This window comes from Megalops cyprinoides, chromosome 11 (genome assembly GCF_013368585.1).
Source record: "Megalops cyprinoides isolate fMegCyp1 chromosome 11, fMegCyp1.pri, whole genome shotgun sequence".
NCBI lineage: Eukaryota > Metazoa > Chordata > Actinopteri > Elopiformes > Megalopidae > Megalops > Megalops cyprinoides.
The window spans coordinates 20,850,260-20,869,678 of NC_050593.1; the positions used below are offsets into that span (position 1 = coordinate 20,850,260).

At 38.7% G+C, this 19,419-nt stretch overlaps 1 protein-coding gene across 6 annotated transcripts; it reads right to left on the reverse strand.

Moving 5' to 3' along the window:
- Positions 1–206: 206 nt before the first annotated feature.
- On the reverse strand, positions 207–17,725 carry cd99 (CD99 molecule). Of its 6 annotated transcripts, XM_036541365.1 has the most exons (16): positions 17,652–17,725; positions 17,425–17,552; positions 10,445–10,483; positions 9,811–9,867; positions 8,926–8,958; positions 8,715–8,768; positions 8,562–8,594; positions 8,306–8,359; positions 8,151–8,183; positions 7,432–7,482; positions 7,235–7,324; positions 6,789–6,821; positions 6,532–6,555; positions 2,119–2,235; positions 1,628–1,678; positions 207–1,441 (listed from the first exon to the last, which is right to left on the reverse strand). In XM_036541365.1, the coding sequence occupies exons 2-16, from the start codon at positions 17,483–17,485 to the stop codon at positions 1,413–1,415; spliced, it is 759 nt and encodes a 252-aa protein (XP_036397258.1). In that variant the 5' UTR covers positions 17,486–17,552; positions 17,652–17,725; the 3' UTR covers positions 207–1,412. The 6 variants fall into 6 exon arrangements, with proteins under 6 accessions (XP_036397258.1, XP_036397257.1, XP_036397259.1 ...); XM_036541364.1 differs by lacking the exon at positions 17,652–17,725 and having other exon boundaries at positions 17,425–17,618; XM_036541366.1 differs by lacking the exons at positions 8,562–8,594; positions 17,652–17,725 and having other exon boundaries at positions 17,425–17,618.
- Between the last annotated feature and the right edge of the window lie 1,694 nt (positions 17,726–19,419).

Genomic DNA, 19,419 nt, shown 5'->3' on the forward strand with positions numbered 1-19,419 from the left:
ACAGTACATTTGGCAAGGTTTCTGTGCGATCATTCATTTGGCATCAAAGTATAAATGCTAGTTTCACAGGTATCCATAAAGCTTTCGTTAACTGTAGTGTCATGACATTGTTCATGTTTTAACTCTCGGCATTTGGAATCCATTAACAGAGAGATAAATGCCCATTTAAAAGGCAACTTTATTGATAACAAAACCAACAAAGACTTAACAATGCAAAACTAGTCTAAACTGAAGCAACACAATTCACAATGCTGAAAATGAAACATTTAGATTAAGTGTAGAATTATAACTAACCTTAGTAAAACTTGAAGAATTAAGGCTTTTCCACATGACACTATGGCAGAGATTAAACTATTTTACCTAGGCTTGCAATTTGTTAGTAAGCTTTTGGCTTTTGCTGTTTAAAAAAATAAAATCAATGATTTTATAATCATGGCCAAAATTAAAGTGTTAATTAAAGCTAAGCTTTCTTTGGAATCTCTTAGAATTTGACATTTTCATACAAGTGAGCACACAATTGTCAATGCTTTTATACATATTCCTAAACAGTATTTACAGGACATAGAATTAAAATTAAAAAACAAAACCACTAAAAAACAGCACTTAATGTTAAATATCCCTCTAGTGCACCAACTATAGTCCCTGGTTTTAAGGGAATGGGTCTATTGATTAGTAATACACACAATTCAGCAATCAACAAAATACACACACAAAACACACTGACTAACCCCCTCTCTCCCACTATTTCCACAAAAAAACATACTTTCTAAGAACCTACAAGTATTAGGCCCTTTGATAAAACTGATCCTTCAAACAGACATGAAACCTTAATCCAGCATATCAAAGGCCTACATTCAGCATGCTCTGGTTCCAGCTCTCAGAGATGCTCCCTTTGTGGATGCCGCTATTTTAAATCAAATGATTGACCTGATTGGTTCATTTAAACAGTTCACATTCAGCACACTAACCTGTTGCTCTTTGGTGCTCTTCTCTAATTGTTTCTTAACAGAAAACTCGTTACAGCCAGAAACACATTCAAATCTTAAGGCAGAAGTATCTCGCTCAGAAATCAGAGTGAAGCTGATGAGCGGTATAAAAAGCATGCTTGTCAAAACATATCACAGGTATTCTGGCAAAAAAGGCAGACAAGGCACTTTTGGGGGTCAATTGAAAAGAAAAAAGTATATGTAAACTGCATCAAAATTACAATGAAAAAAAATTGCACTTCAGCGTTTTACCACAAAGCATGTGAGGGAAATCTGCGTTCCGAATTAAAACTCGGGACACACTTTCACAGCGTGTATTGCTTGTTGAAAACAACACCTTGAAATTTGTTACACATTGTCTTCACTTGTCGAACTGGGGAAAGTGTACGTGAAGCAGGTCCTTTCAGTAATCTTGACTGAAGGGAGTTAGGATGACTTGAGCAAGTTGCTGAGAACTGCAATTAGAAGAAACATAAGAACAAAGGCCATGTTACTGTTAAAAAGTGGTTACGGGACAATTAAAAACAGAAACTGGTGGCAAAATGACTCTTAGGCAGGAAGTGCATATGTAGACTGGTTGCTAAGACAACAAAACAAACAACGAGTAGACATTTAAGAAATCAGGAAGCTTGAAGGCCTACCCTGAGGTTCAGCCTGGGTGCCACTGTCTTTGTTGGCACTCTCTGGATCACCTAGGAGACATCAGGATAATCACAATCACTGTTAAGTTTAAACTGCAGCATTCTAAGGCACGGCTAGTTGTTTGGACATACAGAGCTCATCCATTGCCTCACTGTCAGTTCTGGGGCTTGTATCATGATGTTTCATATGGATGCTATACGCTGTTCAGAAAGTGGGACTGTTAGTGTGAATCCAGCCACAGAATAACAGCCTGAGAATGCAACAGCTGACCCATAGATGTACAAAGATATACAACTCATAGCATACTCATGTGTTAGTCTGTCTTACAGTGCCTTTCTAAGCCATGCAGTCATACTTTGATAATGGAGTGGATGATTTAAGTTATTGAAGTGAAGTCACCAAACTTCAATATTCTGTCCATGCCTGGAAAGCCACATGGCCTATGCAGCACTTCCTTTATGTGAAGTCCTAGCTGCCAGGCTGTACTCACCTCCTTGGATTTTGAAGCATAGTTTCTTCTTCTGATAGGCAAAGTAGCTGGATGCAGCTCCAATGATGGCCACTCCCACTGCACTTACAATGCCTGCAATCTGACCAGATCCACCCTCTGCAAGAGAAAGTCCAGGTATGCAGAACCACAGTCTCATCCGGAAATGTCATTTTCATTTGAAAAACAGCAGAGAAAAGGTAGTCCACAAGGTGGCAGTACACACTAATATTTTGTTTAACCACTGTTCATATAATCTTTCATATACAAATGAAAAACATAACAGGTTGAAACTAAAAAAGGTATAAACGATCATCTTTTACCAGGTGAAACTCACTTTTGAACAGCTTTCCACTTAAAAATCAATATAACCATTGAAAGCAAAAGATGCTAAGCTGATACAAAATATTAGGAATATTAACACTGTGCACTTCTACTCCAGGCCAAACCATATATACTGGGAGTAGATATTGAAAAACAAATGATGCCCCTATTGAAGATTATGGGAAAAAAAATCTGCAAACAAGTAGCAATAACACGTTCACATCTGAAGAATTTTACCAGCAGACATGCTGTAATCTGCTGAGGTGGACAAACATCCTAAAATGTAGTGCAGTTCTATGGGGCCAGTGTACTCAACAAGTTTCACACAGCTAAACATTCCCCAAAGGTGGTGGACGGCACATAAACATGACAATTAGAAGGCTAATTGTGGATGTGGGAGGCATCCTCAATATTCCCCGTCTTCAAGAAAACACATTCCGCCTCATTTACACATACACCTGATCATTCACACTCTGGGGTGTCTCCGGGGTGTGTTTGTCCCAATTAACTCACAAAGCTTAAAACCTGCTGCAGCACAGCAACAGATTAAAATACAGAGACTATTTATGTCCATATTCTTTTTCTGAGGGTGTGAGAATTCGGACTGATAATAAACGGGAAAAAAACATCCTTTGTTCTAATCAAGGTCAAGTTTTAATAAAAAACAGAACAAAGAGCTCTGCAGAGTCAGGAGGCATGAATATGAGAATTTGGCACACACCCCTGACAATGACTTAGCGCTGGAGAATGGTAGCTATGCTGTGGCCTACTAGGCCCCATTCACACATGTTCACTACATTCAACAGGTGCCAGGAGAAGAGACCTGCTTCTACCGCCCCATTTAGCTGCAGCTCACCAACACCTGAGACTGCCTGCAGACATTTTCACAGCAAAGTGCCCTGGGCTGACAATACATTTTGAAGGGATGTGAGGAAGCCCTTGCAGCAGGTTGAAGACAAAACGTCAAGAAAATGGATTTTAAAAATAAAACGGTGGGTGGTCATATACATGCACAAACATTATGCAACTTTAAATTATTATTGTGGGAGGCACTCAAAATATATCAATTCTGTACATATTTTTTCATTTTACTCTGGTCTTGAAAATAAACGTCACACATATTTCTCAGCACATATTTTCAAGGTTTTGACATCGTTTTGTCAAGAACAGACAATAAAACTACCAAACAAAGATACTACAGTATGTTATCCCCGAAACAACATGAAGTGACTACATGTACCATGCAGAACACCACAGCCAGAAACTGCACTTAATTCTGAGTAACGTGGCCTCGCTCACACATCATCAATACACAAAACGTCAAAAACCACTGAAATCTACTGATTTCCTAATTGAAGTCCTAATTCTACTCACCTTAACTAAACTCATATAAAAGCATGAATTTATGATTTTTTCAGAGAACCTTTTTATATGTTAACATATGTTATCACTATTGAATGTGATTTCTACTACTACTTTGAGACTATAAAATTTTCATTCAGAACAACTCAGTTTCAGAAAATCAGTTATGATGTTCATACAAGGTAGTATCAAAGCATCAAGTGTCAACTAAGGCAAAGCATGGCAATAATTTCAAAATTACTTAATGCACACAATGATGACTGCAACTAACTTTGAAATAAACAAATATGGATTTGTAAAATAGCAGGGCAGTCAAATTTGTTTGGCAAATCTAAGGGAAAAAAAACAGTAAGCAGAACGTTATTCATACACCTGACAGTAAACAGACAATTAAATCATTCAGTTTAAACTCTTTTTACAGAAATTTTACAGAAAGATGTAGGACTTGAGGAAACAGCACATACCAGGTTCAGTTAACACGGAATAATAGATCTTTCCTCACAGAGCAATGGAGGCATGCAATGTTAACAATGCGCTGCAGGTAGATCTGACAGCTGTGACTACAGTCAAAAGGAACTCTTGGTATGCAAGGACCTAGCAACAGACACACCTAAAAGAGAAGTCTGGGAATATACTTCCACACACTACACAAATATAGTAGTTTACTATCAAACTAGCCTCACATGACAACACATTAGGGTTTGTAGAAAATTATAACATCATTTTTGTACATACATTTAATTGTATTTGTATTATTTGATGTATTCATGAACGCTTCCAGATACTTCATAACACTTATAAGCTATTCAGACAAAGACCAAACAGTATTTAATCATACAACCATGTGCTTTGTCCTTAGCTCTCGAACAAATGTTTTTCCATTTCTACTAAAAATATCCTTTCCAGAAAAACTAAGTCCTGCCAAGTTATTTTTAGTTATTGTTTCCTGAAATATGTCCACTATAAAGTTACAATCTTTAAACAGTTATATTTGGGGTGGAAAAAATAGAAAATAAAATAATTCATAATGAAATTATAAAAGAAATCATTTAATAATATCACATATAACTGCCAATTATCTGTTCAGACAAAACAGGTGGTTTGATAATCTCCAAACACTCATCCACAGTACTTCATCCTTTAATAATAGATCCTTGTTATACATAAAATCTACAGCAGAGGTCATGCCATACTGTCATAAATACTGCTGCAAAATAAACAAAATGCAAAGACATCTACCACAAACCTATGGCCCTAACCTACAGACATAAATCATTTAGCAGATCTGTGACTGACAGAAAAAAAAAATGGACGTGACCTCTAGAGCTACACTACAATTTCTGCAATAGCAGATATAAAGCCAATGGCGCAATAACCTAAAAAACCCACTTGTTTTAAGACTGCTTACCATTTGACAGCACAAACAGCTATGTTTTCTCCCTAAGACTCTCCTCTCACACATTTACAGCTGGTTTTGAAAGCACAAGAGAAAGTTCCACATATAAAGCCTGCCCCCTGTGATACAACATCTTTTTGTGACAACGCCAAAAATGTAAATTGGCACTATTGCAATCATAATACAATCATATATAGATGAAGCCTCACACGTTCTGCAAATACCATGTTCTTCACCTGAACTGTGTTTAAGGCGTGGTTCAGATACCGTCAGACAACAAAAGGAACTCAGCAGTGGGTTTGCAGAACCACAAAGCTTTATAGATTGGAGCCTAAATGTGTTAAATTGTTCATTTTCTACAGTTTAAATATGGTAGAAACATATAAAATCATGTAATTAACACTTACATTTGCATTTCCACAATATTGTAATGTAATACAGATGCTAGAGCCATCATGTACCATAAAATTTTGTTAACATATAGTGGTGGAAGTAGAACTGATGAAACTGAAGGATTAATGATCTGGTTAACAATGCCACACACCTTCCTGAACTAACAACACGGAAACTGCAGATGTGACTCAGTTTCTTGCCGGTCTGCAACAGATCACAGCAAGACCTGACAAGTGCCAAATAAATGGAATGTGGGACTAGAAGTCCGAAACAAGCAGTGGGAGTACAAGACACCTCCTATATAATCTCTCTTGAACAGGCAGTTAAACCAAATCTCCGAAAATCATAACAAAAGGAAACTTCATGGGAGTTTAGTTTACAGTGAAACTATGAGAGCCTGCAAGATGCACAACTATGGAACAGAGCATGCATTCACTGGGGTCTGCTTTGTCATTCATATGAAATCTTAATAATTTTATACTAGTTCAATTTTTCAAACAGTAGTACAGAGAAAAATGACAAGAAATGAATGAATTCAGTAAGGTTTAAAGCATAAGTCTCTATCGAATCTAACTGAAATGTTAACAATGTTGTTTGTCTTTAACTTTGAGTTAAGGAAGGAAGTGGGGAGGGTGTGTCTTTTTGTTTCTTACGTAAACTGGATGTCAATTTTCCTCTATAATCATCCTATTATGTGTGGAAAGTAAAAAAAAAAACAATAATTTTGAGCAACTGTTACTTTTTTCTTTCAGATGTTTAATCTAGCAACTGCAGAAACTGCAGTTATACAGTCATACATCAGAACGAAACACACTGACATTTGATTAAGTCCAGTTACTTAGTCAAATGGTAGCAAGGCACGGGGAAGGCGAGTCTCGCAAAAAACTGTCCTAGTGTGGCAACACTTACACAAGAAATAAACAAACAAACCCACTACTTACCTTGAGGCTCTTCAGCTCCATCTCCTAAAACCAGAAAGAAAGAGGTCAAACAATACATATTTAAGCTTTAACAAATGAAATACAAATGCTGATACATATTCCTTACAACCTTTATGTGCCTGTGCTTAATTCCAGACACAGCACAGTATGAAAATCACATTCATTGGTTTGCGTTTTTTCATGCCAGAAGTTTCAAGTTAAGTCATGCGAGCAAGTCAATCACAGATATAACTGGAAGAAGCAAGTGAAATAACTACCATTGGAACCAGACGCAGGGTCTGCTGCACGTGCTAGAAGCAAAAACAAAGCCAGACAAGAGCAAATGAGCGTGACTCAAATCAAATCAATTAGCATGTTTGTTTGTAAATGTCTTCCTTGAAGTCAACATTAACTTAACAAGAACTTCACTTCAGTCAGATGAGGAGAATCCTTCTTAGTGACAGCATTTAGCCTAAGTACACAGAAGAGTAAAGCCATTTGTACTTGCCTAATCACATCTGGACAAACTAATAATAAAAAATAAAAAGCAATTTAATTGGCTGATAATTAATCTAATCAACTGTATACCTTGTATTTAGCGTTATCAAGCATTAATAATCATGAGTCACATTTAACACTTAACGCATGCTGTGAGTAGCTTAATCCACAAGTTGGTCAGGGTGGTCAGCCACGAGGATAGTGAATGAGTATGAAAGGATCCCACCTCCTCCTCTGCCACCGTCTGGCTTGTAGTCACTACCACCACCACCCAAATCTACCAGGTCTGAGTCTCCAAAGGAGCCCCCTGCAGCCTCTGTAAAAACATATAGAGAACCATTTAAATACATTGCCAAAGTGACAATCCCAACAAAGAGAATGGCTGTAGTCCTTGTGGTGACATGACCAAGCACGGTGTCTCACCGCTTCCTCCATCTTTGGGTGGCTCAACCGCTGGTTTGTCAGGCTTGGGGTCTAGAGGGGTGACAAGAATGACCATAAAGGTGTACAATTTTTTACTTTTTTTTTTAAATAATGTTCCTCGTACCTTCCATTTCCTCCAAAGGGATCAGTTTGTAAACGCCTTGAATACAAACTGCTTTAGACCCCAAGATCAAGGAAGACAAACATACAGTCTTTAAACAATTAGAAAGGAAAGTAGGGGGGAAACTTGAGGTCATTGTGAAAACAGTGCCTTGAAAATGGATATTTCACAGTTACTGAAAAGCAACCCAAGAAAAGCACAGTGCATCAGCTCACTTATCAGCCCTGTAGGGGTTGCTTTATGTGCCCTTGGTACTGGATGACCTAACAGACATTTTCCCTGGGTTCCCAGTACAGACTTTCCTCAATATTACATGTAATACATGCTACATGTAGGGTCAATCAAACACTTTCAGAGAGCACCTTGGGTGTCCTAGCCCTTGGAAAATATACAAGTAGAACTTCAGCGCAGAAAAGGTTGGGAATGTTAATCCAGTGTGTATTGTAGTGCAGGGAGAATCAAGCAGAAAGTGTGCTGTGAGGGAGGTGTGAGGTAAATATTAATCAAGGGTGCAAAATCCTACATATGAGATTGCTCGAAAGGTCCCACCACCGCAGACTGAAAATTCTACATACCCCTCTCAGAGCATAAGTTTTACCTGGACCAAGAGCATCACTAAGATCCAATGTATCTGAGGAAGAAATAGTCACAACACTGATACATATTATGCTACATTTTGATGATATTCAGTTTGTTGCACTGAACACCATGAGGGGTTTTCATTGACACTTTAGAGGGGTTAACCGTTTTTACCTCCAGAAGGTGCCTTTGGATCTTCAGGTGGTGGAACGGGCTTTTTTGTTGGTTCTGAAGGAGAAACGGTTGGCAGCACCCATTAAATATTTCAAACTAACGTAGTATGAGCATAATCAAGCAGAGACTGTGCTGTGAGGTATGTGTGAGTTATATATTACTTAAGGGTGTAAAATCACACATGTAAGACTGCTCAAAAGGTCCCACCACCATCAGACCCAAACTTCTACACAGCCCACTCAGAGCATGATATTACCTGGGCCAAAGGCATCACCAAGATCCAATTCGTCTGGGGAAGAATCAGTCACAACACCAATACATATTATGCTATGCTTTGATGATATTCAGTTTGTTGCGCTGAAGCCATGAGGAGTTTTCAAGGAGACTCGTGAGGGGTTAACAATTTTACCTCCAGAAGGTGCTTTTGGGTCTTCAGGAGGTGGAAGGGGTTTCTTTGTTGGATCTGAAGGAGAAATGGTTGACAGCAGCCATTATATAATTCATTTTAAGAAATACACTTTTTCAATTTTGCCAATGCCATGCAAACCTACACTGGACTCATTTTGTTACACAACAATAAACAGGTAATTCACTTAAAAAGAAAACAGATAAGTACATACCTAGGTCAAAGGCATCACCAAGATCCAGTTCATCTGAAAGCAATGAAGAGGATATAAGGATATAACAGCTACATGTCTAGTGGGAATGTCTCCCAGCATCAGTCAAACCTTTACAAAGCCCTGCCATTTTAAATGTTTCAGACATTTTAAAACATGTTTGGCTGCCAGACAGTGCTGTAGAAGACATTCAAGACTGCTTCTTTTTTCAGTTTACAGTATATGAATTTAATACAGTTATGGACATATCAAGTTTCTGTATGATTTTACATAAGAATAATCATATGAATGTCTGAAGTCTCCTCAAACAATCCATGTCACATACTTAAGATATAAATATTGCCATGCTTTACTCTGCATATGAATTTAGATTCATATGCAGAGTAAAGATACATTTTTTCTTTTTTTTTTTTTCAAAGCTTAATTTGGAAACAGTGTACAGAGAAGGATGCAGCTGTGACATCCATCCGTGACCAACTAAGTTACAGGTGGGAAAATAACCCCCAGCATGCATCACTTTCTTTACAAAAGAAATGGCTGCTTGAGAGGGTAGCATTTCCTAACATTTCGAAACTTGCATATGATTCTCAATAGATTTTATTCCCAAAGTGTCATTTGTACGTTTGTCCTTTGTAATGCATGCTTGTTAGACTGGGACTTACAGCGCACTTTCCTGAGGTGTAAATGACTGCACTTTTGGATGCTTATACACAATAAAAACAAATGCCCTCTTACATGCTTGCATATAATTTAAAGCCTTTGTGTTTTTCTGAAAGGAATCAATTCTTATACCTGGGAATCCAATAATCTTCACCTTGAAAATATATTTTTGCAAATTTCTTAGCTGCTAGACTGTTTTTAAATTTAACTACAGAGACTAAACTGTACCTCCATTTGTATCCTTTGGCGGTTCTGGTTCCTTAGGAGCTGGAGCTGGTGTTGGAGCTGACAGGGAAGTAAGGGTAGCATTGATTAAATTAACATTGTGTCTACTGTACACTGCTGCTCCACAATATTCAGTGGACAGGAATATCTGCCAAATATAGAAGCAGAAATACAAACACAAATGCATGTGGAACCTAGCAATTTAGGGGTATACTGTTAAACTGCTACTCTACATACATTGATGCCCCTGTTTTTTATGCTCAATATTATTACAATGTGTTTGTCTTGCCAGTGATGCTTAACAACAGGGAACCCACATTTAAAAATGGAAAAAAAGGAATATATATTCCATTCCATGTTTCAAAAGATAAAATCCAGATAACTAAAAAAACCTAATTCAAGGTTATTTTTCTACCACTGTATTCAGAAAGAGAATATGGGATGAATTGGGTTTAAAATGAAATATATGTAATGTGGCAAACAGAGTACTTCTAACAAATTAATCCTTTTGGGAATCCTTGGGAAATTAGCCAATACTTGACTGTTGTTTACACCCTACCATATCCAATAGATTTCTCTCCGAAAGAAGCAAACACACAGACATACCATAGCAACACGATAACCAGCCTTAACTTACCAGGGTCATCTCCACCAAGTGCATCTCCAAGATCGAGCTCTGTGCAGAAATTAAATATGGATTAGTGCATTGTATTTTATTAGGAAATGACAGAGTTTGTGAAACACAGAACATAACCACTTTAAAGTACTTCTAGAGGAGAACTACAGAGAGACAGACAGAGAGCGAAGGACAGAGAAACGGGAAAATCATGCTAGAGCTGCTGGCAATATAAACAGAAAGTTGAAAACGAGACCTTTCTCATGCTCTTCACTCCAAATGTGTTCGAGGAAGTTTCATTATGTGATTACAATGAAAATGTGCACATAGATAGTAACTAAATAGTAACTGTGTGTGCTGTAGACATCCAGCAATTTGTTGTGTTCAGAAATTGAACATTTACTTGATTAAGTTTCCTCAGGACCAGGGATGTCAATTAATGTGTCACAATGTAAACCAAGCTCTGACCTTTCTGAAATCATACCAGAAGGTCTTTGCCATCATCTCCTTAAGGGCCTCTGCTAACCTTGCAATACTCTCACTGTTTGAATTGGAACTATGATGAAAGTGTTACACTGTGAATTGATGCCTTTTCTAAGGAAACCAATCTGTACAGCACTAAAACACTCGTGGTGAAGGCTGTACAGATTGTTTTTTCAAAAGTCATGCATGGATGGGAATGTGTTGCCATCTTTTTTATTGCAATAAATGAATATTGCTAATAAATGAATATGTCTGACAGTGGGACAAAATATGCATATAGAATCATAATATTCCCTGACCAAACCATTTATTCCCCTTATTTACATGCTGGGGAAAATGGTCAAAATTGGTCTATTTTATTTAAATTTTCTTCTTGCATGCTGTAAGGGGACATAACTAATTTCAGTAGAGTAACAGTTAACCGGTTTCATTGTTCATTGCTTTCGGTAAGGATATTCATCTTTCATTAGGCAGCACAAAACATTTAAGGAGTATTTCAGAGACTCAGATTTAACATGTTCCAAGATTAAAGCATACACGGGTGTATCCACACCAGGATGCAAAGCATAATGTATTAGTTTGGTACTTGACAATACTGTACTCTCATACTGAGGATTCTAAACTGTGTTAAGACCATAATTTGGATATTAAGTTGCAGAGGAGGACTCAAGAATACACCATGTGCAATCATGAATGTAAAAACCCTGATGTCACAGATTCAATTGTGTCTGCTTGTTCGACTTAAAAACGGGGAACTACCATTTTTGTGTTAGTAGTAGCCTAATTCAGCTCACTGTAAAAGATGTCCTGACATGTTTCCCTATAGCCAGTTTATTAATAGAATGCAAACGGTCAAACCTCCAGAGTGCCACAACATTCACTCAGTCCACTTCCATTTTCTCCACTTCACTGAAAGTTTTGGTTATAATAAGTGCAGCTATCAAAATGGCGGAGAGTGAAATGGTCTCATGTTGTGTGTGCGTGCGTGCGCACCTCATGCCCTGACACTGTCCACCCAAAACAGCCACTGAGAGAGCTCTGCATGAGTCATAGCAGAAACCTGAGAGCATAGCATGAACAATACAGGAACACACCTCTGCCCTTGGGCTATAGTATTAAAGAGGGCACATGGAAAAATACCAGGCTGAGCTTACATCAGTCTAAGTCAGTGAGTATGAAGTATGAGTATGGGGCTTTCTGAGATGTTCTCCTTTGGGGTATTTTTTCCTTTTCAGTTTTCTGCTTTTTTCCCCCCATTATCGGATTTCTCGATTTTACTTTAGTCTTCCAATGTTACATGTAGATATGTTTCCTTAAATAGACACCCTAAAATGCCAGAACATGTTAACAAAGTTTAATCAGTGCTCTCAGTGATTTAGAGCAGTAATTAATATAAAGAAAAAGACTGACTTTGAATATTGCTGGATTAATTGATTGACACTCTTATCCAGAGCAACTTACATTGGATGCAGGTTTTTTTTTTTTAAATCCATTTATAGAGCTGGATATTTCTTGACGCAATTATGGATTAGGTACCATGCCCAAGGGTACAGCAAAAGTGTCCCAGCATGGGAACCAAACCGGCAACCTTTCGGTTACAGGTCCTACTCCTTAACCACTATGTTACACTGCCACTCCAGTACAGAAGAGGTGCAGAAGAAAAAAATCTAGTAAGCTAAGTGAATCCAGTTGTTGTCAACAGCGCAATTGTTGGAGGAGTACCTAACTTGTTTGGGCTTGCATTGATTAATACCAATATAGACTAGCTACAGTATATGACCACTAGTTTGCTAACCAACTTGTGGTTTTGTTCCTCAACAACCAAAATCAAAAACTGCTTACATTATTGGCCTCTACAGCAAGCAGTTTAACTTTGCTTGTCTACAGGTATCCCTACAGTGTGCCCTTTGGCTATTCTCTACCCTACAAAACACAATCCTCTTCCCTGAAGCAAAGGTTTACTGCACAGCTTTGCTAGAACTGTCCTGCTTGGAATCAGTTATGTTGACACAAACCACAGCTGACGGCATTGGGACTAACTCGTTTAGTTTCTGAAGCGTCTGCTCTATTTTCTGAGCATTTGTCAATGATATGCCTGACAGCTCAGTTACACCTCCTGTCCTTTGACCCAGATGCACTACCACTTTGTTGAGGAGGCATTCTACACCATGCATGCATTCTCAACCGTCTAATTAAAGGCTCATGCCATACAAAAATATGTGCCTTCACCTTCATAATTAAAATTTTGGGCTACAGTGTGATGTGAGATGAAAAATGCATCATTTTCATGCCTGGATTCTGAGATTTTAGAAACTTTCTCCATTGAAACAGATTCAACAGATGCCTAAAACACAGGCATGTGGGCACACGTAAACAAACAAAACACACACATGCGCGCACACACACAAACAGCCGATGATGCATCAGCAAACAATACTGTGCTCAATCCTGTTGCATGTAACTGGAGTGCACCTTTTAAACACGCTGAAAATGCAGGCCGACTTGCCAAAGGGACGTCAAACTAGCAAACACAAGCACGCAGACACACAAACTGGGGATTTCCCCTCGACCAGGATTTTTTTTTTCTTTTTTTAAACTCTGGTCACATGTAAATCCATTCCAGCAAGACTGGCTTTGTTCCTGATGAATGTCCCTTTTATTTCCATCAAAAGCAATATTTTGTAATATGTTTCATGTCTTAGAGCAACTTTGAAAAGAGGCATCATGTCAGTGTTGTAAGGAGCACATGTCTATGTGAAAGTGGGTCGCATGCCTGTGGTCAGCTCTGCCCAGGAACTTCTCTACTTCTTCTTACAGGCTGCCATGTCACAGTGAGTCATGAGAAGAAGGAATACATTTAGTACATTATGTTCCACCATCAAAGTTGCTATGAAGATATGCTAGATAGTTGTGATCTGACATAGTCTTTCAGAACCTCTGTAAAGACTGTACTTGCAGTACAGGGATTAGTTTATAAAGAAGGGTTCCCACACTGACCAAACAGTATCATAAAAGAATAGGTCAGAATCCAGCCAAGTTATTCCCACTGGCAACTAACCCAAGGCAGTTATCACATTCCCCTCTGCTCTTTTGACAAATTCATGAAAGACTGCAGGCTAGAGCTAGAACCCTGGTCAGCTGTGCAAATGAACATGAAGGAGCACTGCATGGAAAAATGCACTGTGTTATTATGAAGCATCTTCCTGCAGCAAATGAGGCAGCAACTCTCCACACATATGGGTTTAGACTACAGATCACAGAAGCATGTGTTGCTCAACACCTTCCTAGCTTTTCAGTACCTTTCCTAAAAAGCAGAAAAATATGCTTCCATTACAAGTAGGTTTAAGTAAATGGTTACTGCAACACAGGATGTGTGCATTAACTCTCTCCCGAGGAGCAAACCCGGCCTGCAATGCTGTGCAGGTGCAGTGGTACCTGGTTGGTAAACAGAAGGATGAGAACCCACTAGTGTTTTTGTCCTAAGTGGCTTTTCTGGAGAACGGTCTTGTCGGCCTCCTGTGGTTTTGTCCATCCACAACTGTGAGACACTGCCTTGCAAACATGCAGATGCATTTGTAGTCATGGAATTTGCAATGAAGTGCATTAAATAGGCCTATCATATTATTTCCACGACCCACCGTATTAAATTACCGTATTGATGCACATACTGTGTTATATAACATTATTATCGTTTGGCAGACACTGTTATCCAGAGCGACTTACACAGCGCAGAATAAATGACACATGAAAAGCATCGGTGATAAACATGCTGCTGAGATCACAAATGTGTGTCTAGATTGACAAGTAAGTGCAAAGCAATATGTACAACTTCCAAATATAATGGTAACACATAGTACACATGCAAGTAAACCTCCACATACCCAATTATATAAAGAACTACAAATTATTATGCATAGGGAGGCAAAAAAGGAAAATCTGCTTTAACTGTGCCTTTTTTGTTTAGCTGATAGTATAAGTAAAATTTTTAATTCCCGCTACAGTTGTCTACATGACACACATTTGCCTTTTAATGCCGATTGTGTATGAAATCCTGTTTGTTTGGAGAATGAGATTATACATAACATTACTGAATTTAACTTCCAGTAACGGTTTATGAGATAGCAGATATAAGTGTTATATTATATAACATCCAATGAAAAAATATCTTCCATAACATCACATTTTTGTAAAGCAAGATACATTTATGCAAAACATCTACAACGTGTCCAGAGTGGTGGCATACAGTAGAGGCAGAAGACTTCACCAGACTTGCAGACACTTGCAGTTCCCTAAGCTATGCCAGGGGTGGATATTACACTCCCCACTCACATGAGATGACCGGTAGCCATTCTTTAAATTACGTTTTCATGGAATTAATGACACCAAAGGTACTTGTAATGACAACAAAAAAGTAATTTTACCATACACTTTTTGATATGAGCTGGCTTCTTATGAAATGAGTTCATATCCAGCAAGCTTGTGCAGAACTCCCTATAAACCTATTTTAGGACCTAAGCAAAATGAAGTCATGAATGTGAAACACTGCAAATTAAAATAAAGCATGCATCTTTCTTTTTTCAGAGATAGCTATTGACCAAAATGTTTGCTCACTGAACTGGTTGAGTGCCTTTCCCCCTATCGGGTTTTCCAAGACATCTTGGGTCTGGCAACTAATTCTGCCACAAAACATCCCAGAGATCTTACGCATGTTATATAATCCAGACTATGGAATCCAGCTCAATTTACTGCAAAGCACTTTGCTTTTAACAGACACTACGATTAGAGCAAACAGTAACTTATTTATGGGGGAAAATGAGAGTCATTGTGTACACACAGACGCCCTATCTCTGTTCTGACTTTATCTCACTGAACCTAGAATCGCAGACTGTAAAACAACATGTTTCTTCCACATTTTCTTCTCACAACAAGTTACGACCTCACATTACAGTGTACACATGTGCTGCATGAATACATCTGAACATGGCCGCACTAGCACAGATGTCACATTTTTCATTTTTAGCACCCGTCTTTGGATTCTGCTACTATTTTTGGGCACGGTGGTTTCATACGGTGTTGTCTCGACCATAGAGGAAACAGTGGAAAGTATGGTCACAGACAAGAACAGAGAGGTGGGGCAACATTAACACAAGAACATGAGCGGACACCAAGGAGCCACACAACCGGGGAAAACAAATGCAATCACAGTAAACAGACACACACGCACGCACGCGCGCCGCAGGACCTCTTCTACAAACCTCAGCAGTACTGCAATGCCAGAGTGACTCACAAATTAATGCGCTTTCATAACCATGATGTGCTCCCCCTGAAGGGTGGAGTCTGTAACAGAGCCTGGAATCGGTTACTCTAATTGCCCCCAGCCCTGCATGTCTCATTCTTTCCAGTCGACATTCAGCTACTCCAAGCGCAGTGAGTGAGACAGACTGGACAAACATGAATCCCAATGTCCACAGACACATTGATAGACAAAGTAAATGTAATCCTGTACTCAAAATCCTTTATTTTAAAGAACTACAGGCTACAGGTGTCCAGGATCTCCCAAGGGCCAAAGCCGCTGTGCTGCCTAATCCAACAGAAAGCCTTCAAAAAAAACTACATACACACAAAGATGGTTGCATAATATGTTTGTTCACATTGAAGTTTACAAGTTTTAGTACACCATAAAGGCAGCACAGTACGTGCAGGAGAGCATACTACAACTGATATAGCTACAGTTCTAAATATTGGATTTCATGACATTTCATTCTCCACATGACCATTCTACATGTGAATTACGCGTTTTTCTACCTTACCATAACCTGGCATTTTGTTGCCAATAATTCTTTGCTTTGAGAACTATTCTTATGGTGCTTTTTTAATGGTAGATGACGATTATGGTTACTCAGAATAACTACAGTAATGCAGTGAGGAATACTCAAAGAAATTCCTCGCGTTTGTGCTGTGACATTAAATAAACAGGACATGGTCGCTTGACAGTAAATATCGGGATCTCTTTTTGCTTGCGAATAAACCGATCTAACAGGACCTTTTCAAATCATTTTGAAACGAGTGACTGTATGGTAGTTTTGAGTGACCGGCTACTGTCGTTGTCCCACCCGAATAATGCAGTACGTTATTCTGACACCAGATCTTGCCGCGATTGAAATAACGCAATAGGTTTGATTAACGAGCGGACCTACTTATCTGAATTAACAGATGGCAAAGCTGTAGCGTGAAGAGAAGTGTGATAGTTGAAACCGAAGTGTCGATGCCTGTTTCGTAGTAACTAGTACAGACTGCAATTAATTGTAAACTCTTACGACAAAATTCAATGATGATAGCTTCTTCAAGCTTAAATGCCTCTTGTTTCCAATAAGCGTATGAGTAGCTGAACAATGGAGCTGAGAGCACGTGGCAGTCAAGAAGTTTTGTTGATTAGTTAGTTGTGTAAAAAAAGGTCCTTAGCCGTCATATATGAATCGAGTCCAACCGCTGCCACTGAATTAAATTAAACGGCTTACCTTGCGCATTCGCTCCAATTGTTAGACTTGCAAGTAAGAAAATCCACAAGTATGACATCATCGTGATAAAATAAGAAGTAATAAAAGTTGAGGAAGAAGACTATGCCTGGCCCAGCCGATGTGAGTATCTAACAAAAGAGAGAAAAACGCTTAGAGATCCTTGTGAAATACACTATCCTCTTGTTCATACAAAGTTTTTTGTTTAAACAAAGAAAGTGGTTACTTACATGGGTGTGCCTGTGTCTTCTCTGCCCCACCCACCCACCAAACTATGACGGATCAGTATGTGAACCAATTGCACTTTAGCAACGTACTTCTCAGGTTAAAAGAAAAAAGCCAATGGTTACGGCGGCTAGCAGGTTGGCAGCTAGTGGAGGGTGTGCCTAATACGCCCATATTAGGATGGCACAGATGACTAATATCAGATGGTGTTTTTCCACGCATGACTTCTGTGTGTATGTGCGTGTTTTGGATACGGGGCCAGACCTTGCTCGTAAAAAAGATGCATGCCAGTGAGGGGGGATTTCAAGTTTAAGCTCATTATAATACTTCCCTTCACCCTCTCAACATTACCCATACACCACCAACAACTCTTTAGCTCAATGCTCACGTGCTGACATGACATTTTTTTTTTCTGACAGTGTACTTGCAGGTACCACTTGGGGGCAGAGTTTGTATTCAAGAAATATGAATGCCAGGGACAGGGAAGTCAGAGGAGTTATATTTAGGCCAAATTTACTCCACATCAAACCACTGAATAATCAAGGAGGAAGACCTGTGTTGGTGAAACTCTATGCAATGTATAAATTGTGTAAAATTCCAACCGTGGTTGACAAGTCGTTGCTGAGGGACTGATTTAGTAGATGCACCATCATGACATTATGCACACTGAAAAAGCCACTGATTAAGGTAGGATGCTGCCATGTTCTGTGTATAACTTCCTCCACTCACTCCTCTGTTGTCTTTCTGTGCCGCTTCTCTGTTGACTTCTTCTTCTGACTGGCTGTTAACTCTGCACGGCAGTCCAGGGAAGCAGGGACATCCTTCCCTAGTCCATGGATTTCTGCTGTGATATGTGATGACAGACTTCTTCAGCTGGGTGGACGTGTTCACCACCGACCTGACCCTTTCCTACTCTATCTTTCCAATTTCTCATCCCGCATATCTTACAACAAATTGTCTTTCTTTCAGGCAAAAACCCAGGATGCTAACCCATGTAATTTTTTATCTTCCTTCCTCCTCCTCTGCTTTTTTTCTATTGCTGAATATAACTCGGTAGAGCTATTTAAGGACAATGTTACTAAGGCTCGTCAGAGTCTGCATACACCATTGACCTCAACTAGACTTTCCTTCTCCACCCTGTCTTGACTGATGTCTCTCAGCTTGCTGTCTCACAAACTAACCACCTGCTTGTTGGGTTCTATCCCACCACCCCTGATCTTATTTGCTTAATCTCTTCCCTTTTTCACCTCTAGCTGTTTTGCTACCATCTTCAAACTAGTGTTACTCTTCTGAAAAATAAAATGTATTTAGATTTTTTAATGTTCAGATAAAAGTCTAATTAAAAAGAACTCAAGGGGTTGGATTTGAAAGCTACTTAATATAATAAAAATAATAAATACCATAATATAAACTGTGAAAGCCTTTCTCTTCCAGATTGACCCACAATTGACCCTCCAAGCTGAATCACAAATAGCTATGTCAATGCAGCCCTGGTTGAGGAATTCATAAATTTAAAACCAAGGCATCCTTATGAATATGTGCATACTATTAAAGTACTTCATGAACAAATGCAGTTTGGTCATTTTGCATTGTGATTTCATTTAGATAGTTGAATCATTTGCTATAATCATCTAATTTAATCTTAACATTGAGACATCACTTCAATATATATTCATTTGTATGAAGTGTATGAAAACCAAACACGAATTTGAATATTAAATTGTATATGATATACCAAGCTATCTGTACTGTGGAACAGCTAAAGCTAAACTA